Source organism: Melampsora larici-populina (genome assembly GCF_000204055.1).
Source record: "Melampsora larici-populina 98AG31 unplaced genomic scaffold MELLAscaffold_17, whole genome shotgun sequence".
Classification (NCBI taxonomy): Eukaryota; Fungi; Basidiomycota; class Pucciniomycetes; order Pucciniales; family Melampsoraceae; genus Melampsora; species Melampsora laricis-populina.
Window position 1 is genome coordinate 1550139 of NW_006768781.1, and position 25309 is coordinate 1575447.

The 25309-nt window shown below is 38.3% G+C and overlaps 8 protein-coding genes across 8 annotated transcripts in view; 3 read left to right on the forward strand and 5 right to left on the reverse strand.

Moving 5' to 3' along the window:
- Positions 1–3145: 3145 nt before the first annotated feature.
- MELLADRAFT_106426 (uncharacterized protein) lies at positions 3146–5816 on the reverse strand (the record flags this gene model as incomplete). Its single annotated transcript, XM_007409791.1, has 2 exons — positions 3146–3501; positions 3581–5816. 2 exons carry the CDS (start codon positions 5814–5816, stop codon positions 3146–3148), a joined length of 2592 nt encoding a protein of 863 aa, XP_007409853.1.
- Positions 5817–11219: 5403 nt separating this feature from the next.
- Positions 11220–12502, reverse strand: MELLADRAFT_106427 (uncharacterized protein; the record flags this gene model as incomplete). Its single annotated transcript, XM_007409790.1, has 4 exons — positions 11220–11423; positions 11540–11728; positions 11821–12184; positions 12270–12502. 4 exons carry the CDS (start codon positions 12500–12502, stop codon positions 11220–11222), a joined length of 990 nt encoding a protein of 329 aa, XP_007409852.1.
- Positions 12503–12953: 451 nt separating this feature from the next.
- Positions 12954–14047, forward strand: MELLADRAFT_86326 (uncharacterized protein; the record flags this gene model as incomplete). Its single annotated transcript, XM_007409784.1, has 4 exons — positions 12954–13019; positions 13112–13127; positions 13210–13809; positions 13872–14047. 4 exons carry the CDS (start codon positions 12954–12956, stop codon positions 14045–14047), a joined length of 858 nt encoding a protein of 285 aa, XP_007409846.1.
- Positions 14048–15783: 1736 nt separating this feature from the next.
- MELLADRAFT_63115 (uncharacterized protein) lies at positions 15784–16980 on the reverse strand (the record flags this gene model as incomplete). The annotated part of the gene is made up of 7 exons (XM_007409789.1): positions 15784–16052; positions 16115–16205; positions 16266–16432; positions 16522–16623; positions 16689–16736; positions 16832–16900; positions 16968–16980. 7 exons carry the CDS (start codon positions 16978–16980, stop codon positions 15784–15786), a joined length of 759 nt encoding a protein of 252 aa, XP_007409851.1.
- A 183-nt stretch (positions 16981–17163) lies between these two features.
- On the reverse strand, positions 17164–17512 carry MELLADRAFT_31298 (uncharacterized protein; the record flags this gene model as incomplete). Its single annotated transcript, XM_007409788.1, has 3 exons — positions 17164–17252; positions 17319–17376; positions 17456–17512. Coding segments are annotated over 3 exons (204 nt in total), but the record flags the coding sequence as incomplete, so codon positions are not given.
- Positions 17513–20413: 2901 nt separating this feature from the next.
- MELLADRAFT_86329 (uncharacterized protein) lies at positions 20414–20702 on the forward strand (the record flags this gene model as incomplete). Its single annotated transcript, XM_007409785.1, has 2 exons — positions 20414–20461; positions 20544–20702. The coding sequence occupies 2 exons, from the start codon at positions 20414–20416 to the stop codon at positions 20700–20702; spliced, it is 207 nt and encodes a 68-aa protein (XP_007409847.1).
- A 1017-nt stretch (positions 20703–21719) lies between these two features.
- Positions 21720–24467, forward strand: MELLADRAFT_123891 (lipase class 3; the record flags this gene model as incomplete). Its single annotated transcript, XM_007409786.1, has 10 exons — positions 21720–21902; positions 21995–22277; positions 22397–22483; positions 22538–22882; positions 23000–23241; positions 23351–23424; positions 23502–23734; positions 23809–23897; positions 23969–24233; positions 24325–24467. 10 exons carry the CDS (start codon positions 21720–21722, stop codon positions 24465–24467), a joined length of 1944 nt encoding a protein of 647 aa, XP_007409848.1.
- A 550-nt stretch (positions 24468–25017) lies between these two features.
- Positions 25018–25309, reverse strand: part of MELLADRAFT_106432 (uncharacterized protein) — a gene marked incomplete at both ends in the record, with an annotated part of 1951 nt that continues 1659 nt past the window's right edge. Inside the window, 2 exons of the mRNA XM_007409787.1 lie at positions 25018–25140; positions 25196–25255. Coding sequence (XP_007409849.1) covers positions 25018–25140; positions 25196–25255 — 183 coding nt within the window. The remainder of the gene's footprint in view (positions 25141–25195; positions 25256–25309) is intronic.

Consider the following 25309-nt stretch of genomic DNA (forward strand, 5'->3'; position numbering starts at 1 on the left):
GAAGATTCTGCTGGGAAATGCATTGTTCATGTTCATGTGGATGATATGATGGCGGCTAGTGACAATGTAGCATGTTCTGGTAGATTGATCACTTAATTTCATTGGATGCAGATGTATATTATAAATACATTTTTGGAATGTAGGTAACAAGGAATTGACATGATAGAACTATTAGTTTGTCTTGATCTCAATACTGTTGGAATGATAGATCAAAGAATACAACTTGTCCACTAGTAGGCCACTCAAAATCCCAGTCAGAAAATGTATATAAGCTGCTTCTTTTCACCTACTTGGACCAGCACAAGTGACCTCCTGTGGCAGTTGTGTTCACTGTAAGGTTTCCATGGACAAGCAATCCTCTGAAGATGTTGCTTGTGGCTTTAAAATCAAATGTGGCACTTGTTATGATGCTGCAGGCCCAGCCTGTATGAAAATAGTCACAGAGACCAAATATAAGTGTCCTGAGTGTACTGATATAACAACAGAAAGGATAGCTTGACCATTGGATGGACAACATCCTGTCCAAGATTGTCTTGACTGCCAGGAAAATGCAGGCGTGTTGTGGTAGATCCCTCCCACCCCTTTGGCAGGTCTATTATATGAGAGTCTCTGAATCCAATATGTTGTAGATTAGCTGTCTGTAATACACCAAGCTGAAAAGACATTTATTCCCTTCTGTGGTGCATCAAGTGTCCACCATCCTCACTTCTGAACCTCAACACCCAAGCCCAAATGTCATCTGAAGTACTTTTGTCAATCCAAGTCTGACTTCATGTCAAACCTACCCCAAACAAGGCAGTCACTATTCTTATCAGTGACTCATCTTAATACCCAGCCTTTTTATTCTTTTCCTTTCTTTCTACTGTTTTTCATTCTTGGTTTCTCTTGCCACAAAGGATGTGGCACTTGCACATGGGACAAATTCTTCTCTGTTTGATCATCACATAGACAAAGGGGGTCTTACAGGATTCAATGGATCATCATTCTGGTGTCTAAGGGTTTCTCTCCTGAACTCTGCCACTGTATGGTGTGGATACAGATTCCTTTGATCCTTCTGAAGCACCAATCACATGTCATCATAGCCCAAAATTAGTGTCTGTGTTTTGTTCCCTTTTATTTTCACTCTTTTTCATTTCACATCAAGTAGGGCCATAAACTGTCTGTGACAATGTTACTAAAAACCCAGTGAGAGAAAGCTATGCCCTTTCACTTTGTATGTTGTCAGTTTCTTCTTCACTGCATCAGCCAATTTATCATTAAATTCTTTTACCCAATTGCCACTATTTCTCAGATTGACTGAATGTCCCTGTGAGGTTTCACCTTCATTCCTCATCATGACAGCTGCCTCAGTGGGCAGTATTTGGGTTTCAATCTGAGGCTTTGCACAGCAAGTGAAGCCTTGGTGTTGCCAATTGGTTCAATACCTTCTGGCCACAACAAGCACAGCACAGTTGTGATTCTAATTAAGGAGAGCAAGAGGATTGTGAGCCTTTTATGTCCAATTGCCCTCTCAATTTTCTTACTTCTTGTATCATCTTCAAATGATTTATGCATTAGGTTATGTGGTAGGCACCTCATGAATCTTTTTGTTGATATTTTGTTTGGGATACTTGGTTGAAATTTAGTTCTCTTCTGTGTTAAAGATAAAAAGTTTATTGTTGTTTGATTGCGGAGTAACTGTTGATACAGGAAGAAGGTTTTTGAATATTGGTCTTCCCACATCTTTGTCCAACTTGACCAATCTAATTGCAAACTTAGACCAAGTAAAACCTCAATGAATTGACCTCGGATGTCCAACATGGATATATGAATGGAACCTCCAGCCTCTTGATAATTTTTCCCAATCTCTGCCTACTTGGCAACAATCCTTGCAGCAGCTTCATAGCTTGTGCCATCACCAGACATTTAAAAATTAAGACTAAATTAATGATAACAGTCTTTGATAATGAGATGGTTTTACAAGTGAGAGGGAATGAGGATATGGTAAATAGGAAGTAGTAAACTAGAAAACCGGTAATGATGTCAATCACATTGAAGGTGATATGACAAAAATCAAAACCCGGTCCAAAGGCACAAACATTTCCAAATTTACACAACCTATCATTCTCGTGACATTCCAATCAGTAAATAAGGAGGTACTACTGTTTCATTATATCTTGGACATTGAGAAAAAATAATAAATTTGAAATTTCAATTTTTCACTAGATTTAAACACAGCAACCACTTCATTGTCTGTTTTTCATTGGTGAATTTTGAGGTTTAATCTATTTAAAGGTAGTAAAAAACTTTGTTATTGTTTCTCAATGTCCAACATACACAGCTGTTTGCAGAAAAAATGCCATCATCCAGTTTTTTATTTTTTTAAGTTGCACTAAAAATTACCAACAGACATTCTACAATAAGAGCTGTAGTAGGCTGTACTCAACTTTTTCAAGGGTGTGAAGTTTGTGAAAGATCACAAGTAATGCTGCCTTTGTATCTGAAATGCACAAGCTTTTTCAACCTTTGGTGAGGAGACTCTGTACAATCTTTAACAATTAGCACATCATGACTTGTACAGCTGCTCTTGTGTAGAATCTGCATTGGTAATTTTTAGTGCAACTTAAAAAAATAAAAAAAAATAAAAAAACTGGACAATGGCATTTTTTCTGCAAACAGCTGTAATGAAATAGCTGTACCTACAACTAAAATTTTGAATTGACAAGAGACTTTGGAATGACTTTAATATCCTCTTTTCAATTCCAATCTGAATCTCAATTTCAATTCTGATTTTAATTTTAATTTTTTTCTTCTTATATCAATCTAGTATCTTGCTAAACAACCTTCAAAAAACCAAGCCCAACCAAAAAAAAAGCTCTCCAAAATGTATATATTCATTATATATATATATATCAAAATCACAATCAAAACCAAAACCAAAACCAAATTTTATATACCTTAAGAAGATGTTCATATATATATATAGGGAGATAGATATATAAAGCAAAAAAAACAACGAATCACAACAATCTAGCAAACCATCAAATAAAACATTTCATCACTCTTTTCACCTCTCTCCCTTGCAAAAAAACAATCAACAGATAAAAGAACACAAAGACACCAAGCAACCAAAGTGAAAAAGTAAAAATCAAAACCTAATGATAACTTAATACCCATACCCTTGCCCAGCACCCTGTTGAGAAGCCTGAGCATGATGAATGGTCAAAGTTTGGTTCTGTTGATTAACCGTTCCAGTCTGATGAACTCCTCCACCACCTCTCAAAACCTGTCCGATCCCTCCTCTAATCAATTCTCCAATATTCATCTCTCTACCATTCCCATTACCTACTCTAATCACACATTCATCATGATGAACTAATAAGATCGATCGAATCGATTCAATCTCTTCTCTCAATCTACCAATCGTCATCTCTAATCCTTCGTTCTCTCGTTCTAAACTTTCAACTTTCGATTGTAAATTCGCTAACCATGCTTTTTTCCTTTGTCTACATTTTAATGCAGCTAGAAAAAAACCCAAAATCAAAACCATCAATCAGTTCTTCTCTCATTTTGGTTCGGAGAAAAAAAACTTTTCTCATACCTTGTCGATTCCTCTCTAAAAAGTTTTTTCTCTTCTCTTCCTCAGTTTCTCCTTTACCACCACCTCCTCCTCCTCCTCCACCTCCTCCTTTCCCACTAGCACTACCTCTATCATTCATTGCACCATCTTCAGCACCCCAATCATTTCCATCTGAATCACTATCATTCCCATTCCCATTCATAGGTTCATCATAATTCGTATAAGATTCCAATGTATCCTTACGTGCTTTTTGTGATGCTTTATCAGGTTGATTGGTTTCCTCTTCTTCTTCTTTTTTCCTCTTTCCATTCTTCTTACTACTAGGAGGAGCTACATTGGTACGTCGATTGTTTTTCGGATTCAGTGTTGAAGGCGAGGTTTCGGTCGATGGTTTCATGGCTGTAGAACTTGAAGATGACGAATAGAGAGTACCACCTTTGATCATCATATTAGAAGTCCCGTTACTTGGCATCATTTGATAAGGTACACTTGGACCGGGAACAGAACTCGTTGGCATTCCATTTTTACTCTGTGGTTGTAAGTGAGAAAGCGAATGTGAGAGGGGATAGAGAGAATGTTGGGTCGATTGAGGTGATGTGTTGAGGTAGGCAGGATGAGGATGTGTGGATGATGAGGAGGCTGGGCCAGGGGAAGAGTAACGACTTCCGCTTCGACTGTTGACGAGTCCAGTGAGTGCATTGGCGGCAGTGACAGTAGCATCATCCATCAATTGTTCTTGCTGTTGATGATGAGCGATACGGTCATGAGCGGCTGTCAAGAGGTACAGAGGGTTGTTGGAGTAGTTATGATTGGCTTGAGCTGATAGAGGGGATTCGAGAGTTGAAATAGAATTGGGGGGAATTGAAGATGCAGAAGTTGGGGTAGGTTGAGTGTTGTTAGTTGAAGGTGCAAAGATTCCAACAGATGTAGCAAGATACGGAGGATAAACCAAAGGTGGCACATGAGCAGGTTGTGGCATGACAGGTGATTTGGAAGTCGAAGGTCGATGAGGAACAGAGGGATGATGAGGGTGATTGGTCGGTTGAAGGGGTAGTCTAGTTGAAGCTAAGGCAGGTGAAACAGATGCTCTCTTCATGTTTTGTAGAGGTCCATCAAACTCATTGAGTGTCTCATTGGTATTCGAGTTAAGAAGTGGAGTAGTACCGGAGGTAGTGATGAGACCAAGTTGAGGCAAGATGGGTGTGACAGCTTTAGAAAGATGATCATTGGATGTGATGAGAGGATTCGGAAGAATTGATTGAGACCGACGAGAGGTTGGAAGGACTGAATTGCGATCAGATGATTGTAGAGAGGTACTGAGAGAGAGTGATGGAGAAATAGCCGGAGGAGATGAATGAGGAGGTTGTAGAGAGGTAAGAGAGGATGAAGGTCGAGTTAAGCTCAAGTCTTCGACTATTGAAGATTTGGAAGGCTGAAGAGGTTGACTGGTAAGATTCAATGATGTAGAGATGGTTGTAGGTTGTGAATGACTAGGAAGGCTAGAGGATATTGCAGCGGGGGAAGTGTGCGAGTTATCAGAGGTGATGGTATTCGAGAGAGGTGCATCAGACGTAGATGAAGAGAAGATCGCCAGTAGAGCGGAAGTGCCAGGGGTGAATGCGTCATTAGTAGGTGTGCCGAGTCCGATGAGAGAATTAAGAGCAGTATGAGTAGGTAGACTATTTCGAGCAGGACCATTCAAAAGAGCTGGAGAGAGAGGACCGGTCCGTAGAGAATCTTGACCGAGTGATGAGAAGCCCCAACCAAAGGAAGAGATTGCAGTGATAGGAGGATTAGATTGATGAGATGAGGATGAAGCTGAAACCGAAGGAGGTGAAGTTGATTTCCTAGATTGATCAGAAGGCAGATTGTTGAGAATAGCAGGAGAAGCGATAGAAGCGATACCGGGTAATGAGACTTTGACTAGAGAACCACCAGGAGTGTTACGGAAGAGAGGAGGACTGAGATGACAATCGCGATTTGAAGAAGAATGATGAGGAGAAGAAGAACGAGCTCTACGATGACGATTGAGTTGATGATGATTAGCTTGAGTTGATGATGATGAATTATTAAGTAAATGATTAAAGGATGGTGAATTGAGATTGAGATGATGATTTGATGAAGAATTAGTATCAGTGGATGAGTTTCCTTTGAAAGATTGTTCGAATGGATTAGGTTCTAAATCGAATTTAGATTTAATTTGAGGTAAACTGGTACGGGTATTTGAGAGTGGAAGACCACCTGATCTGACGGTCATCTTGAAGTTGAAGTTGGTTGAAGATGATGATGATGTGAATTGAGAGTTGTCGTCGTACTCGTATCTGTATGCGGCGATTCAGAGGAGAGAGAAGAGAAAGTAGAGAATCAAACAGTTCCAATGGTCAATGATCAATTATCAAATCAAATTGTGAACAGAAAGATGACGATGAGGATGAAGAAGTTGATGAAATTGAAGAAGTCGAACTGAATTCTTGGTTTTCAAAATCAAAGAAAAAAAAAAAACCAAAAACTGTGCTTCGGAATGATGTCATCTTTGATAACCTCCACAGTTTTCTTAATGTACAACATACAAATCCACTTCATTCTCATCATAGTCTTCAACATCATCTCATCCCATTCGTGGGTTCGTTCGTAGTAAAGGAAAACCATCAAGACTTACCTAAATTATAATTCAAACTGTAACCGAAACCAAATGAATCAGTCGAGAAAGCAAAAAGATCAAGGTGTTGATGGGGGGACTTGAATGTTGTTGATGGATTTCTTGAGATGAGCCTGATGAATTCGAGTAAGGATGTAGGGTTTTGTTTGCTTAAGAATCGCCAATCGAATAGGTATTGCTTGATTTGAAGATGGATGATCGATAGTAATAAAATGTAAGTTAAAGTAAGAAACAGTTGGGTAAGTAGTTTTGAAAAATGAAAATCAAATTTAAATTGTAATAATTCATGAAACTTGATAAATAGTGATCCCCCTATTGATGGTGGATTTTAATTTGGATTTATTTTAAAAAACTTACAAATTTCAAAAACTATATCCCAATCGATCTTCAAATCTTTCTCTTCTTTTTATACTCTCGCAAAAAAAAACAGACTTACAATTCCAAATAGCAATTTCACTAGTTAGTAGTATCACATTGGCCAACTTGGTATTACTCTAGGGAACAGTTGACCGTATGTAGAGAAACACAAGTGAAAAGTTCAATCGAATTCAATAATTAAAGCACTTCTTTTTGAAAAATAACTGGTTGTTAACACTCAGCTCAATTCATCAATCACACTTTCTTTCACAAAAAAAAATTATCATATAGGGTATGTACTCCAAGTGAGTATGTACGTTTCATACTTAGTTTTTTGGTTTGCTTTCTTTGGCGGGGAAAACAAAGTATGTTCGGGTCCAGAACTATGTAAGTCTGTTTGAAGACCCCATGCTGCATGCATACTTTTCCCGTCCTTGCCATCTATTTTATTTCCATCATGCCTCGTACTGACCGAAAGCAAAAAGTTTCCGTGTAGCAAAAAATAGTACATTGCCGGCCGCGCATAGACTTGAAAAAAAGCCAAACAACTATGTTACATACTCACTTTGAGTATGTACCCTATTCATTTATGTAAAAAAAAAATCCCAATTTGATATTCTTTGAAACTTCAATCAACTCACATTTAAAAAAAGGTTCCTTACATAATACATGTTTGAAGAGCACCAAGGAAAACTCCCATTCCTAACTTAACTAAGTTGATCAACTATTGCACCTTGGGACTTACACCTAATGTCAGCTTCCCTGTTGGGGAGGACATTGGGCTTTTGGTGGAGGGTTCTTGTGCCCTTATGAATTTTTTTTGTCATACAACAAGATTTCTTGAAACCAAAGTATGACAAAGTTCAGTATTATGGGGTTTGTTGCATGCAGGGTCCTGGGTATCTGACCAAATGAATGATTAACTCAACTTCATTAGATTGACATCCTTGATCACAAACACCATGAACCTATGGAAGCACTTGGAAAATCTGCAGCTCAAATGGTGAAGTCAAGGTGCTCCAAGTGTTACAATTTATAACCTTCAATGATCTTGGATAGTATAGATATTCAATCACATATACATACAATGCTTGAATTGAAAAAAAATACAAAGATATCTCATGGATCTTTTGGCTATTTATTTTCTACCTCAACATCTAACCAAGGATCTATCAAGTGTTAAGAATCTAGTCAACTGTATCAAATCCAGTCAAAAGGAGCCCTTTGATATGAAATTGATCATTCCAATTCAATAAGATATTGAACATAAACACTGGACTCTGCTTCAAAAGTCTCAGCTAGGCAATGCATTCATTACAAATGTGATCAATCAAAACACATTGGCAAAAAAGACCTATCTAAAAATCTCAAGTAGATCACCTCCACCAGTTGAGCCTATCAAAATGCATGAACCAAAGATTCTCATGCTCAAGATGATAAGCACTTCTGATACCTCACCCACTAGAGTTACTGAAATGCTTGATCAGTGTGAAACATAAATGGGAATAGACATTAGAAAATTCAATGAGTGTTGTACAATTTATTGAAGGTAACATGAGATTTTGATTAAACTTTGAATCATTCTTTCAACAAGATTTCTATGACTGATGTCACATCTAGAGTAGAGCTTGAAAAATGTCATTAGGCTTCCTGGTTTAGTTCACATAATGTGGACATGGAATGTGGGTAGTAAAGTCATTAGTTGTCACTGGGAAGATTTGAAGGAACAGGCCTTCATTAAACTGATAGTGCACTTTCTATGGGTTCCACCAAACTTCAATCACAAAAGGATTTTGCTTTGTTGATGCAGCTGATCCACAAACCACACACAGCCACAATTTTATTCCTTTTGAAGTTTGTTTCTATTTTCTTCTTTGTCCCAAACAATTAAATTAAAGTTGTTTATCTGTACAATGTTTTTGATTCTACAAGCAGACCATGGAAGTGTGGCCCAGACCACTAGTATTAGAAGAACCTGGTGTGCCTCAAGATATCAGTCATCAATTCTACAACACATATTATGCTTTTGATGCTTTGAAGGAAAGTAAGAATACCAAAGACTGGACCATGATATACAACATGCAGCTTTTTCTTTGAAACTTTGGCTCAATTCTTGAATTCAATAATGCTATGCAAGACAGGAATATCGGGTGTGTTATGAGGTCCGAGGATGTGGAAGGAGTGGTCAATGATGGTGCAAAGAATCTTTGGTCTTTCTCATGATGAAATCCATCTACCAAGATTGATCACGATTCTTGGAAAAAACTTACCACTAAACCTGTCCAAAGTAATCAAACACTCTTTGCTATTCCCAAGTGCTAGATCATGAGCTGGACATTAGTTTTCTAACAACTTTCATCTTGTGATTCATTTTTTTGGCTTAAATACTTTTACAACAACTCAGTGAGTTTTTGTGTTTAGTTTTTTTTATTTCAAATTGATTGACCAGATTGATAACATCATTTCTTTCAAAGTTCAAAGGCATAAAGATCAAATAATTGATGAAATGGTTTTTGATCCTCATTCCATTTGTATGTACAAACATGCTCATTATAAAGCACAAGTTGATAAGTATTGACATTACTTTGCTCCAGCTTTGTCAACTGATACAACAGTCTACATATGAAAGAGCACTCAGGTCTTGAGAACATATATCAGAACAGTCTATATACAATATGACTCAAATCTTTAAATATGTTTCACAAAATGGCACAAGTCCAAATGTGTGACACAACCATCTTGAATAACTGTATTTACACTGAAGTGTCTCATTTTTCTTTTGTTTTTTTTTCAGCAATCTTCTCTTGGTGTAAGATGCTTGTGGTTTGTCTCTGATCTTCTTGTGCATGTTCTTGTGCTTCTTTCAATCTAATCTCTTTCATATTTACCTCTCCTAGGAACCGTTCATACAAAATCTCCTGATTCAACTTGTTTGTCTTTGAGCTTTTGTTGATATTCAGAACAAATTTCAGAGTTATACCAATCTAAAATAAGATATTGAATCATTTTGAACAGTTCTGGAAAGACTTATCCACCCAGATTTGACCAATTATAACAGCAGATACATTCTTGACAATAGCTCATGCTTCTTGGTGTGTGAACAGATTGGAAGTATCCATCTCACAATCTGGTGGAAAGAAAAGATTAGTTCTTTGTGACCAACAAGAGCCTCAAGCATGATCATGTGTGGACTGGTTCAAAATGGGTCATTCTGCTTGCATACTTGTGGTATGTTTGCAGAAAACTTGTGCTGACTCAAGGGTTTAGGTAGTCAAACACACTGACATCCTCAATCTCAGTCTGGTATGAATCTAAAATTTCATCAAAACTGGCCAGTGTGGTTTTGGAAAGAATGTGCATGAGTCTTGCTGCACCTTGTAGGTCACAGTACAAGCATCAGCAAAGGGGCATCTTCAAGAATTTTTCTCTCTCTCACTCTTCCAGGTATCCTGAACCAGATATACTGACAAGAACATATCCATTTCTGTTTGAAATCCAGAATCAGTGTACTATACTGTTTATTGAATAAAAGGGGTTTTCTGGATTTTAATGCCTTAAGGTCTGATGCTCAGTTGAATTCTTGAAAAAGAACAGTGACCATCAAAAAAGCTTCAGAATAGATAGTTGAGAAAACAGCAGGAACAATTCAAAAAGAACGGTAACAGTTCAAAAAGAACAGCAACAATTCAATAAGGATGTAAGAGTTACCAACCCAATAGAATGATCATTGTCAACTCACAATCATCCAGCTTCTGCTACTCAACATGCTTGCTGAGCTTTCATTCTGGAGAGAAAAGACCATTGTGCTGTGGAGTTGAAAGGTCTAGGTTTTATGGTTGGGTATAAAAGAGTACTAGAAGGAGTTGGTGAAAGTGGTATAACAGAGACTCTTAGAAATACTTTGCCATGGTTTTCTTCCCAGTTTCCACCCATACTATTGTTTTGACAAACTACTAACAATTGGGCTCAGGGCTGGCTGAGCCTGTGATCAGGTTTAGCACATGGTAGACTCTATCTACTACTGTACCGATTGAACTCCCAAACTTAGCAAGTCTCATGAATTATAAATTTCTCAATCCCATAAAAAAACTTGGATTAAGCTTGATTACATCAACATTTGTCATCTTTTTGTTTGTGATTGCAGTGTTCACAGCTTCAGCTCTTTAAACTTGAGAGTCTTGAATCACATCAACATCTTATATTACAATCCTCACAACTCATCATCCAAAGAAATAAAAAAGCTTCAAATGAAAGAAACATTATATCCCAGAAAAGATTCTTGAATTCTTTTTCATCATACCATACCTAGAAAACCTAATCCAAAGACAAATTTAAAGAAACAAATTCATAATTCACATCAAAGAAGGTATTCTGAACTTCCAAATCACCCACCCATGACACAGAAACACAAACACAAACCAAACCAATTAAAATTCCATTACGTATATATCTATATAATCACTCAAGAAAAATCTTCTAATCAAGTAAACCAAAACCCTTAAAATGAAAGAATTTCAAGATATAATGAAACCAAATCAAGCAACAGAAAAAAAATGCAAAAAAAAAAAGTCTCTTGTCTTAATTTTTTTTGGAAATCATATCTACAAAAAATTCATTTCTAGAAGAAACCAAGCATATAAAACTTCATTTTTGATGTTCTCCAATGTTCGATTTCTCTTCTAAATCTTTTAATTCTTGTCTTTTTAATTTCTTCTTAAGTTTATTTCGTTGTTTTTTGATTTGTTGTTTGGTAAGTGTTATAGGATTTGATGGATTTGTTTTTTGGATATCTGATTCCGGTGTAGAAGGTATTGATGTTAAATGATTTGTTTTTGAAATTAATGAGATCTATCAAAGTCAAAGAAAAAGAGAAAAAACGAAGTTTATGTTTTTTTGGATCACAAATTGATCAGTATGTATTAAGATCAAACAATCTGATAAATCTTCAAAGTAAGAAACTTTACCTCTTTTTGTGGTTTGGTGACTAGATTCGAAATCATAGGATTAAGTGTATTTGTTTCACCATTCTTTGGTTGGTTGTTCGTATTTGATGATATTGATTGTGATGAACTTTCAGTAAGAGATGGGGTTCGTTCAGTATCAGGAGTAGTACGCATAGAAGTAGATACTTCAGTTTGTAAACAAGATGAGACCTATCAAACCCAAACCCACCCCCAAAAAAGAAGGAAAACATCAATACCAAAACATTCACCAAAGAAAAAAAAAACATAAAAGTAACAATCACCTCATCATTTTCGTCTGTTCTTGGGTTTGTTGGATTAATTTCAGAAAGTTTTTCAAGTTTCCTACGTTTCTTTAATTGTTTTTTAGAAAGTTTTAAAGGATTCTCTTCTAGATCAGATAAAGTTATCGATTTAATTTTAGATCTAGGTAAGAACCGATCTACAACCAAATCTTTAGAACCAAATGAAATCTTCGTTCTACTATCTTGATCTTGATCCTCTTCCTCTTCTTCTTTTTTTAATTCTTCTGAAACCGAATTGCTATCTTCACCAAATCTGTTGGATGATTTTCGTTTTAACAATTGGTTTCGTAGTTGATTAGAACTTGTGATTTCAGATAGTTTTGGTTTAGCTCCTAAACCTAATCTAAACTAACCAGAAAAAAGATAAATTACATTCGAAACAAACCATTCCATAAATCGTCGTATGAGGAAGCCAAAAAATAACTAACCTAGGTTGTAATGCAGGTTTAAGTGGTTCAAATGATCTTGAAGATAATGGAGCAGTAGTAGTACGTAGGTTGGGTGGGATCCATGAATCTACTAATCGATATAAATTTCCAAGTGATGTATCTAATTTCGCTTGGAAATCTGCTACATCGAATTTCTCTTCTTCTGATTCTTTTCTTTGGACTTCTTTTGATTTAGATTGTTGTCTTGGATTAAGTTGAATAGGTTCTTCCATCTTTTGTAAATTGTTTGAGCTCGGTTTTGGTTGTTTTCGTACTCTTCCTTTGGATTCGTTTTGGTAAATGATAAAGTTCAGGTCGGTTGATTTGAGTGGTTCGAATTGAGTTGAGTGTTGAAAAATGGTCGGGGTTCCAAAAAAATGTGGTGAACTGTTCAAACATTTAAACTGTAAAATGAGGTCCGCAGCAGATACCTTCCTAAACCCATACCCATGAACTTGGCTCCAAACAGTTTCAAACCATTTTGTGAGTTGTGACAGACGACCAGCGAATTTTGGGCAAACCTCTTCAGATCTGCAGGTTATTCAATAAAAGATGCCAAAACCATCAACATCAAAACGAGTGACTCTAAATGAAGAACACGATACTGAAAGTAATCATGAAAGTGAAACAGATTCATCAATACTCGAACATGAATCAGAAGATAAATTTGAAGAAGATCGAAAGATGTCAAGATATATTGCTGAAAGTGAACTAGAAGATGGTACTTTTTCTAATGAGGATGATGATAGTGTCAGTATGTGATCTTTAAAGTATTACTTATACATTGCTAATTGCCATAATGTATGATTTGTTTTTGTTTGAATTTACTTGTTCCTTTAAAGCAATCAGATCATCCAGGTATGTTCTTTTGTTGATCACTGTATCTCTTTCTTCATGAACCTCTTACTGATATCAAACTTTTCAATTCCTAAATCTTTAGCTCCAGTAGCTCATCTATCAATCGGAGCTCTTCTCAAATCCCAAAAACAAGCCAAGAAATCAACCAAACCTGAAACAAAACCATCAAAGCCAGCAAAACTAATCAAAAAAGTTGAACAATCTTCTGAATCTGAATCCGAATCTGAACCTGAACCCGAACCTGAATCAAATCCATCATCTTCATATCCTAGAATACAACAACGAACCAATAAACATGCACCCATGGTAATGTCAAGTAAAAGATCTGTAACGAGAAGAAGAACAGTAGTCTCAGTACCGAAGCTAGAAAGACGAGATCCAAGATTCGATTCATTATCTGGAGCCATCGATCCAAGCTTACATTCAAGATCCTATGGATTTTTAAAAACCGAAAGAAAATTAGAATTAGAAACGTTGAGAAAAACCTATCAAAAAGCTAAATCTAAACCTGGTACGATCTCAGAAATCGAATTAAAACGAACGGAAGAATCTTTAAGAAGAGCCGAAAATTTTGAAATTCAAAATGATAAGATCGAAAGAGAAAGAGAAGCATTAAAGAAATGGAAAACTGAAGAAAAAGCTAAACAACAGGATGGAAAGAATCCATTTTATCTTAAGAAAAGTAAGTTTTTCAATTTGATGTCACGATTTGGTTTGAGTTTTAAGAGTTTTTTTTAACTAAAGCTTTGGTATCTTATTGTGACGTTTTGTTAGAGGAACAGAAGGAAGTTATTCTGGCTGATCGATTTGATCACTTATCTCAAGATAAACGCAAGTTACAAAATGCTGTCGAACGTAAGAGAAAGAAAGTCGCTGGTAAAGAGAAGAAATCGATGCCTGCTAAAAGAGCTCGGTCTTGATGGAAAGAACGTGGGATTGAAAGAAGGATTTCTTGGGATTGTTTCAATCTCTTTGGGTTTTGCTTTTTTTCCATTGCTACCTTCTCGGTGGATTCAGATTTCTCCGATCACACGTTATGTTACACTCAACCTCACGACTCACTCGTCATAATATCATCCCACCCTATCTCTTGAAATTTTCCTCTCTCTATCTTTCATTTCCAGGGTCTATATGATTTCTCTGTTCATCACACAGAATCATACAAGTGCTACTGATAGTGCAAGATCGGTGCAACCCTCCAAGACATCAATGTATTATATCATACTGTGCAGTAAAATCACATTTTCTTTTGATACCTTTGCATATGCTTGGATCATAGAATACAAACCATGCGATTTTGATCCCTTGTTTACTCAATCCAATTCTAAAAAGCGTGATGGTATGGACGGGATCATCAAATTGAGACTGTTGGAATACTCGAGTCACATGATCCTACGTCATTTACCTCAACTCACAAGCCTGCTAAACTATCCTTTCAAAACATCTCTTGATAAATCTTTGTTGTACCAAAGTCAGTTGAATGAAGTCTTTGATAGTGATTTACACGTGATGTTGAACCAATCAATCAAAGCTCAGATATGACATCACACTCGACTTCAAAGCACCTTTTTCAACCACAATCCTAACCTGCTGATCAGATGAGGCAGAACTTCATCACTCACGCTGTGTTTGTTCTCTCCCCATTGATTGTCAGTCAAACGAATCTCGTGATTTTTCTCATCCAGTGTCTGATAGGCACGTTCTGAAAAAATGTATAACGCGTCTTAAGAAGTGGTAAGCCTGTTTTCAGTCAGCCTTCAGAACGATCTCTGGTTCTTTCATATTGATGTCTTTGAATCTTGAGTCAGGAACAAACAGTCATATAATTGAGTACTTTAGCATGGACACCTTTCCTAGTGAGATGTCTCTCAGACATATAAATACTTATACAAAAAAGGAATGATTTGACATTCGTCCACTAATAAAACATATGACTGTATGTACATCCAATTATCAGAAATGAAGCACAGGAATTAGTCCAAAAGCTTAACATCTATTATCAACTTTGCCAAAAGGTAGCATGCCTTTTTCTGCTTCGATTTGACGTCCATTGTGAATCTTGATTTGATTGTTCAAAGAGTAATCTGATTATTTCCATCAGATATATACATAGGTATTCTATGATAAAGCCTATGATAGATCTAATCTGAATTCAATCTTTGCATTTAGCCTTCGAAAGAAAAAAGACCTTGTCTATCCCAATGAGCTGTGCGCTAAGTTTTCACGCATGAGAATGGGCCAAAAATGGGGATTTGTGAGCTATAGTCCTGCTTTAGAAATCATTCATCTTTATGTTATTGTCCTTCACTTTTCCAAGATGCTCTGTTTGAATTTACAATGTCTGAGCTTGTAATTCACAAACAGCCTGCTTGTTATTTTTGACAAATGTTCAACTGGGCAAGTAAGGATCTCTAATACAGTCTTGAAGGACAAGACAAGGTGGTCCGAGTCGTTTGTAGAGTTTGGAAGGAAATCTAGTTGGACTCATAAACACCTTTTTGGCTTGGTGTGACTTTGTACCAGAACACATAAACATGTGCTTCTTTGCTAGTAAATACTACACCAAGATACCAAGACACACTGAAAACTCATGATGACAATATTACAAGCCGCAGCAAACCTACCATAAAACAAAAACTTAAGAGCACCCAATTTTTCAGGCGGAAAGAATCCTAAAACTGTCCAACCGGCTGAGGTAATAGTCCATAGCTTCCTCTCGAAAATCATCTTTCACCATTCCAATTGATCCAGTATCTTGAAATTCCAAGATTCGAGCTCCATTTGAGTAAGGTTCCCACAACGGTAGCCCGGGAAAATTTGGGTCGAGTGTGTTGGTGAACGCGATCCAACGAGCTTGGAAATCATCTGACCTCCTCCCTGGTATGATACCAAAGACAGCGAGGAGATCAAAAGTATGAGCGGTACCTAATCTCTCAAAGTCAACACGTAGCCTCATAACAGGTCATTTTTGTAATTCGATAACATACCTACAACGGGGGTGAATTTCATTGCACGGTCAATGTACCCATAGGAAGGCATAACTGATTGAGTGGTACGAAGCGTGAGCCGACGAAAAGCCTATGATTTCTGTATTCATCAGCTTCCAATTTGTTGTAGAAAACTTTAGAAAAACCGAACCTGAAATGTAAAATCGCCAAAGAGCGCAGCATATTGTTTGTACCCAGGGGTGATAGCATTTAAAATACCTGTGTTGAATGGTGAGCCTTGGGTGATGTCTTGTGGATAAAGCTGGAGAATCTCAGTCGTTTCGGTTTCACTGGCCTTGGGACACAGATACTGAAAGTCTGTTACATAAAGTCCAGTTAACTAATTGTAAACTACAGTGATAGGAAAATGTGAAAGAGGATCGAAAGGGTCAGAAAATTGTACATACATTGTCTTACATCGTCCTCGGTAATCAGCCGGCTTAGCTGCCCCAGAATCAACAGGGTTCCTTCGTCATCCTGATTACCAGAGATAAGTGGAACCTTTGCGTCTAGGGAATATCGAACAAGATCTTAATTGTCTCATACGTTGTGAATGTGAAAAGCGGAAGCGCACATTTTCCTTCAGATAAAAGCTGGTCGATATTTGCAGTCACAAATTCTTCTGAAAACGATCATAGTTTTAATCAATACAAGGATAGATAGGGTAGGGGAAGCGGATGAGGGTTGAACGAAATGAAGGCTAAAAGGTGGTCTTACCATCGATGAAGGGTGAGAAAGGCGAAGGAAATGATCCAGACGAGAATAATCCTGGGATCCGGTTCACAGCTGCACTGTTGTTCAGAGTTTGATTAGCTATGTTTTAGGGAATTATTCGACAACAGGTATTGCTTACAATAAATGTTCATATTCTACTGCACGTAAGCAGTCTAGGGAATTTGATGAAGATGCACATCCGGTATAATTGACTATTTTGTCATAAATTGGTTGACCCGCGCCAGAAGATAAAGCTTTCAAGAAAAAGAATTCGATGAGTAAGAGAACACTGTAGTCTTTTGAAGTTTCGATGGCTTACTTTCTACCGGGAAGGCTGAACCGGATTCACAGATCGCAGCGCGAAAAAGACCCTCGTTATCACCATTGTTGATGAGAAGGTGGTACGAGACCGCGATCGCTCCGGCTTAACTTGCATAACACAAATTCAGGGTTGTAGTCTCTGAGAAAAGAGTCCTTCATCTCTACTCACACGATTCACCAAATATGGTGACTTTGGATGGATCGCCTCCGAATTCAGAAATGTATTTCTGGAGGACAGAAGGATAGATTCAGAGTGAGTTCACAACGAATATGAAGCTATCAGGAAATGTATGTAATGGGACTCACTTGAACCCACTTCGTGGCCAAGCGCTGATCTTTGAGGCCGAGGTTTCCAACGCCAGCTTCCCCGTGTAAATGTCACGTGTGGATCAGCTTCAAAGCTGTATGTATAGGGTATAAATATCTTACTTTTCTCTAATTGCCGTTCCTCTTCATCCTGACTCTCTACCACCACGACTCTCAACCACCACACCAACCACCACACCAACATATCATTTCATAAAAACCTTTACTATTTCCTGAATTCTTCCCACTTCTCTTCCATTTCTCTTTCATCATGAATCTCCCCAAGTTAACTTTTAAAAAGATCTTCGGTCCTCGTTTTCAAAAAACCCTCTTTTTTTACTTCCCGTTGAACTTCTTCTTTGTTATCTTTTTGATTTTTGGCGCTCACAAGATGTCTCGTTTCAAAGTTCCAGAGTTGTTCATCCTTAAACTCATCGCTAAAAAGTTGTACATCATTCTTCCTTGGGCTTATTTCCATTCTCATGTTCTTTACTCTCGCTACGACACTCTTCCAAAGAAGCGTTCGACTATTCCTGAGAAAGATATCGAACTCGGTCCAGTAGCTCCTCTTCCGAAACCTCCCGATGCTCCAACCCCTCTTCCAGCCGAATTCGTTGAAATTGATCTAGGTATGTTATCTTTCCTACATTTCTTCTTTCTCATGATTTTATAAACCAGTCTAACAAACTCTTCAATTGCTTCTAGGTGAAGGTCCCTCAAACTGCGGTCTTCCCGATCCTCCTCGACCTTTTTTAACGTGTGAAGTTTGAAGAGCTCAACTTGATTTCATCTCGGTATGTTATCTCTGCCTTCATTTGTCATCTTTTATCTTTTCTGAGCGCGAATCCATTATGTATCTTGATTTATCTAATCATTTTGACTCTTTCCAATTCTCTTGTGACTTGGCAGGCGACATGTTCCTTGATCGATTTCCTTATCTCAAAGTCTTTTTTTGTGACCATTCCATTCTCTCATTTGAAATGTGTTCTTGTTGGTTTTGTTTTGCGATGATGAGTAGGAGTTCACTTTTTGAATATTCGTATCGAGTCGTTGCCGATATTTGAATCAATTAGTACTTTAAATACCCTCACTCTGAGCTCCTTTTACTTCTCTCTGTCAATCTAATTTGTAATCAAAATATATCTATCAACATCTCTTTTCAAATGCTTTGAAGTGACCGAATGAATAGGGATTTCAAAGATACCAAATTACAAGCTTGCTTTCTTCATCATAAGGTTGTTATTGTGAGAATTGGCTTTTACAACCTTTGACATCTTCAGAGAGTTTTTGTGTTTCTCTACTGTCACCGAGAAAGATAACGAGCTTGGTCCAGTAGCTCCTCCTCCGACCCCTCCCAATGCTATACACCCACTCCTCCAAAACAAAATCTAGAGGCACGCTTCAACCTGAACTTCTGAAGTCAACCTTGGTATGTAGTTTCTTTTGATTTCAAGCTTGTTTCCTTTTGCTCGGACTCTGATGTTTGCTTTCTCCACACTTTTCAGCTCGATTTTCATCAAACTACGGTCTTCCTAGTTCTCCTCGACCTCTTCCTCTAAAGAATTATTCTTCAAAATATTTATAATGCTATTGTTCATCTATTAGATTAACTTTGATTTCGATTGGTGTAGAAGTGCAGTTTAGGTTATAAATTCAGAACCATGGATATCTGAACCGTTTGATCTCAATCATCTCGATAATGCTTATTAGTACCTTTCGCTGTGACTTGAGAAATAGATAAGAGATGTGTTTCATTCACAACAAATCATATTGGATGTGTACTCATATTTAACAAGAGGCATTGGGATCTCAACCCCGCATATCTTCATTTAGGGTGTCCAGCTATTGCAGGTCAGGCTCAGCTCGGCTATACGCTCTGAGCTCTCAGTGAGACGCGTTCGCGAAATGTATGTTTTAGATGATGCATTTCATTAGGCTGATCCATACTCCGAGATAACTTGTACATTTTTGAACATTGTATTTTATTCAGTAATGGTCCTACATCTAATTATGTACAAACGTATTACTGATAAGGATGCTTTAAATCCGTTCAAGCAACTTCGATTTGATTATGATTCCATCCAGTAGATTCGTACCTAAAGTACAAAGTATCATCTAGACTGCAGAAAGACTCTTCAAATTCTTTTTCGTGCCTTCGTAGTACATCCTTTCTTCCTTTGACATTGAAGTTGAGATTGTAGATAGGAATTAATCATATGTTCAGTCATTTGTACTTTGGAATTCCAAAATCGAATTCGTGCACTGGAAGGATGACACAGCACAAAGAACCTGAATCTAATTTGAGGACTTGCGTAATTCGATGATTTCCTCTTGTACATGGAATCATCGATACGCCAGATAAGTTTCGAAAATCCCTCCTCGTGCCTGCGTCACAATCTTTTGTTCCGTTGTCGACAAAGTTGAGAGTTTGGATAAAAACCATAATAGGATCAGTCATCATTGGATTCAAATTCCATAACCGAATTGACGCATGTTGCTCAGCAAAAACAAGTTTTACGCTGCGAGTTGAGGAAACGCTCCCAACTCTTCAAGCTTCAATTGACATTTGAGATGTTCAGGCGATCGAATGAAATATTGCTGATATAGGTGTTGAAACCGCCTGCTAAATGAGCCAGATGAGAAGAATGAAAGAAAACTTTTAATTGATCGAGAACCAAAGTTGAGAAGCTCGCCTCAGCCTTCGGGTAGCCATAGGTGAGATGTGTAAGGTACATATGGGTTTAAACAACTCTTTGCATCAAATCAAACACCCCACCCGAGTCTTTCCTTTCTAGACACACCACACCCCATCATCCACCAAGTTGACCTCCACTCTCACACTCGCCAACCTCAACATCGCCGACCCCACAACATCCTCACAATCCGGCTCTCAAGTTAATTCGGTCCAATTAATAATAGACCTAAAATAAAAGAAACATATTCATCTTCTTGGACAAAATGGCTGCTTCGCGACCTTCAACCAGTGAAAACATTCTATCCGAACAGGTGAAGCAAACTGATGAGATAGACTTTAAATGCATGAATAATTTCAATTCAACTTACGTATGAAATGATACTCTGTTTGTAGACGGATGTGTGTGTTGCCAATGCAATCGTCAAAACCGGTATTGGTTTCGGTGCTGGAGTGGTATTAAGTGCAATTCTATTCCAACGTAAATGTATTGTATCATACTGTGCAGTAACATCACATTTTCTTTTAATATCTTTGCATATGCTTGCATCATAGAACAGACACCATGCGATCCAATCTGATCGCTTGTTTACACAATCCAATTCTAAAAAGCGTGATGGTAGGGATAGAATCATCAACTTGAGACTGTTGGAATGCTCGAGTCACATGATCCTACCTCATTTACCTCAACTCACAAGCCTGCTGAACTATCCTTTCAAAAGACTTCTTGATAAATACCTGTTGTTCCAAAGTCACTTGAATGAAGTCTTTGATAGTGATTTACACGTGATTTTGGACCAATCAATCAAGGCTTAGATAGCCATCTTGAATCACTTCATACGAAGTTTCCGAGTCAGTTTTGCTTCATTCGAGCTCATTTAGTGACTATGACATCACACTCGACTTCAAAGCACCTTGTTCAACCACAATCCTGACCTGATGATCAAATCAACAAAAAGATCATCACTCACGCTGTGTTTGTTCTCTCCACCTTGATTGTCAGTCAAACGAATCTCGTGATTTTTCTCATCCAGTGTCTGATAGGCACGTTCTGAAAAAGTTTTGTTTACAGGCATCACGAGTTTATAAGAATCGAATGTAGAACGCGTCTTAAGAAGTGGTAAGCCTGTTTTCAGTCAGCCTCTATGAACGATCCCTGGTTAAATCATATTGATGTCTTTGAATCTTGAGCCAGGAACAAACAGTCATATGATTGGTAAGTCGACCGGATTTTGAATCTTGGCTGACAATGACTTGGATCTTGATGGCCCAAGTTATTTAAGCCACTTCATTGATGGATTGTAAATTGATGATCGAATGATATCAAAGCCAGAGAGAATTGCTTAGACAGAAGTGAGTTTGACTCTGGACTATAAGATCATGATTTCAGTTTTGATTTCCTTGTTGACCGAATTTCTTATCCCCCAGTGCCTTATATAAAGACTCTCACTACTTGAGCTTAGAACCTCGCCTGTGTGCTCAGATATTTTCGTCGAGTCTCAGGATTCCTATCGTGATTGCCTAAAGAACTTCACCACCAGATCTTGTCCTACTACAGCTTGATTCATTCAGATGAGAACCCTTTCCTTATCAGAATCATGGGAGAAGAGAAAAACCCATCGAGTCAAACTTCCCCGTATAGGCTCTAGATATCGTTTCTTATATGACGATGACCCAGCGCGAGAGATAAATGAAGAGATTGCAAAACGTGGTGGAAATATCTTAGGTGTAGCAGAGAACTCTTACTTTGTACAAGTAAGCACGTCACAATCCATCGTATCAGTTTTACTTACAAGCCTTCCTCACTAAAAACATTTTCGATCGTGGTTTTGGTTGATGTGTCTTAGATTTATGACGACTTGACTCATTTGCAGCAATCGATTTTGAAGCAACATGCTAAAGATGTTGCGACATCTGCCAAAGAGCGCGATACATGGTCGGCCAGGATTAAATCTAATCCAACTAATTTACTCTTTGTCTCTACCATCAGATTACTGTTTCGTAACTTCATCTTACTGTGTGGACAACCTCTATCGTTCATCACTCGACCTTTTGATACGTTATACGAGGTGTTATTTTTTGGAACTGTGTATACTGCCTTATTCTTCTCGAACTGGCTTTTCCTCCTTTGTCAGTGATAGTATCTTCTTTTCCGAACTCTTTGTTGCATGCATTAAAGCTCATGGAGACTCTATGGTTCTTTCACTTGTTCTTGGAAAATATCTAATATTGACCTGTCTACACGAAAGTCAAAATCTTTCGTGTAAGGAAATGGGTCTCAAACATAGGCCACGAACACGGTGATGGTTTGTCTGTGATAAACTGGGCTAACATCAGTAAGTCCCTTCTGATCTGTCCTCTCAATTTACAGTCTTTGGATAACTGATTAGTTGACCTTGACACATTAGACATCTTTACCCGGAAGCGAGACGTGTTTTCAAACGCACGGGCAACGTTTGCGGGAAATTTTAAATCATACGTAGAAGATCGCCCTGGACTTGATCAATATTTGGAAGAATCTGACAAACCTCTCAAGTTCGATATTGATGTTGCCAGAGCTATCTTACTCATGTGTGCTGTTGTTTATGAGCGCAATACCGCCTTTGTTCAAAAAGCAGCCGAAGCCAGTTTATCTCACAACATCCCTAATGAAGAGTTGGTCTTCTTACTCAAAAGTGAGGAGCCTATGCTTCGAATCGCAGATGAGTGGGGACTAGATTTTATTGCAATAGCAGGTATGCTCATTCGCTCCGTGCTTCAATCCTCCCAGGCCTCTTTTTTCTACTCTATCACGTATTTCATTCCGTTTTCCAACTTGATGCATCTAACACACATTCTTGGAGCGTGGTCAGACTTCCGCTCGCTGTCAGGACCCTTCATCGGGGCTTTCTATCAAATCGACCCAAATGTTCTCTCCCATGACCAGCAACCATACATTGTGTTGGTCGTGAAGGGTACTAGTCTAGATGCGTTTGGCGAATGGGTGATGGATGCCACTGCTAGCTTTGAGTCATGCTCCGACTTTCTTGGTGCCGGTATGGCTCATGAGGGATTCTACGACGCCTTATTTCCAGCGAAAAACTCTGGACAAAAGGTTCTTCCATATTGTAAGATCTCAACTTTTGAAGACTAGGCATTGCGCAAACCGTATCAACTCATTTACATATCCAAATTCTTAATTTTGGGAAGTTCGAATACTGCAGCTAATCGAAGAGATCGCAGGGGTCGCATGGCGGGATAATGCCAAAAAGACTAATCTTTTCATCGGAGGACATTCGTAAATTGCGCATCCCACTCCTAGTTTTATCCGGTGACTCACTTCTTGTATCCTCCTTTCCCTTTCTTTAAACGCAGATTGGGAGCAGGAATCGCCTCTTTGTTATATGCCAGGATGCTCGAGTCTCCGGAGGACCTGGGTGACAAAATAGTGCTCAGAGATGCCTACACTTTTGGCACACCTCGAGTGTGTGATGCGAAATTGGCGTCAAGGTTTGATTATAATTTGAACAGGCCGGTCAATCGGGGTCGTCAATTATGGCGTGTTGCCAATCGTTCTCGTTCTAGTTGGGTTGGAGACATTGTGACTCGTGAGTAATACGTATCTTTCTATGACCTGGATTCCGTTCCGCGAATTGCTTATCCTTTCCATCGAATCTTCCAGATGTCCCACCCGGCTATGCCGATAATCGAGAGCTCCGTGGGGCTCTGCAAGACGCGAGTTATTTCTCATACGCAGCGATTGGTATTAGAGTTGATCTCAAGGCAAGTCATCAAAATTGACCAATTCAACCTGCCCCTCAACATGAAAGTTCCTTTGGGACCTGCGTACTTCCCCCCACACGTCACGTGGACTGAGACTGATGAATACCGACTTGGAAGAATATCATCAGCCCAACGGCAGAAAACCCTTTCACTCAATAGACGATACTCCAGTCGGGTTCGAATCCATTGCGTGCAAATCAGAAGATGAAGCAGCATACCAGTTCTCACGATTCAAAGAAGAATCGCAGTATAACTTCCCTCGAGACCTTGTCCAACTCAGCATGGAGATTGTTGGAACTTTTTTGCCTTTTGTACATGATCACTGTCAGTCTTCGCTTTCTTCGTCCCGGACACTGTGTCGTATGTGTGCTCGGAATCTCTAAACCAACCTTCTTGTTGGTTCATGATTTGGCAGTCCCTGCGAGCTACTTGGAGGCGTTGGACAGGATGCATGGAACCATCACCATTGGCGAAAAAAAGCGAGCAGCTCGGGAACAAAGAGATCAAGAAACTCAAAACAGAAGATCGAAATCTGAAGCCGACATCAAAGTACTTTAGCATGGACACCTTTCCTAGTGAGATGTCTCTCAGACATATAAATACTTATACAAAAAAGGAATGATTTGACATTCGTCCACTAATAAAACATATGACTGTATGTACATCCAATTATCAGAAATGAAGCACAGGAATTAGTCCAAAAGCTTAACATCTATTATCAACTTTGCCAAAAGGTAGCATGCCTTTTTCTGCTTCGATTTGACGTCCATTGTGAATCTTGATTTGATTGTTCAAAGAGTAATCTGATTATTTCCATCAGATATATACATAGGTATTCTATGATAAAGCCTATGATAGATCTAATCTGAATTCAATCTTTGCATTTAGCCTTCGAAAGAAAAAAGACCTTGTCTATCCCAATGAGCTGTGCGCTAAGTTTTCACGCATGAGAATGGGCCAAAGATGGGGATTTGTGAGCTATAGTCCTGCTTTAGAAATCATTCATCTTTATGTTATTGTCCTTCACTTTTCCAAGATGCTCTGTTTGAATTTACAATGTCTGAGCTTGTAATTCACAAACAGCCTGCTTGTTATTTTTGACAAATGTTCAACTGGGCAAGTAAGGATCTCTAATACAGTCTTGAAGGACAAGAAAAGGTGGTCCGAGTCGTTTGTAGAGTTTGGAAGGAAATCTAGTTGGACTCATAAACACCTTTTTGGCTTGGTGTGACTTTGTGCCAAAACACATCTCAAGCGTGAAAAAGTATATCAGGCGACCAACTTACATCAGCTGAATTCGCGTCAAGATGTTTACAGATTTGATTCTTCAAACATGTGTTTCTTTGCTAGTATATAGATACCAAGACACACACTGAAAACTCATGATGACGATATAACAA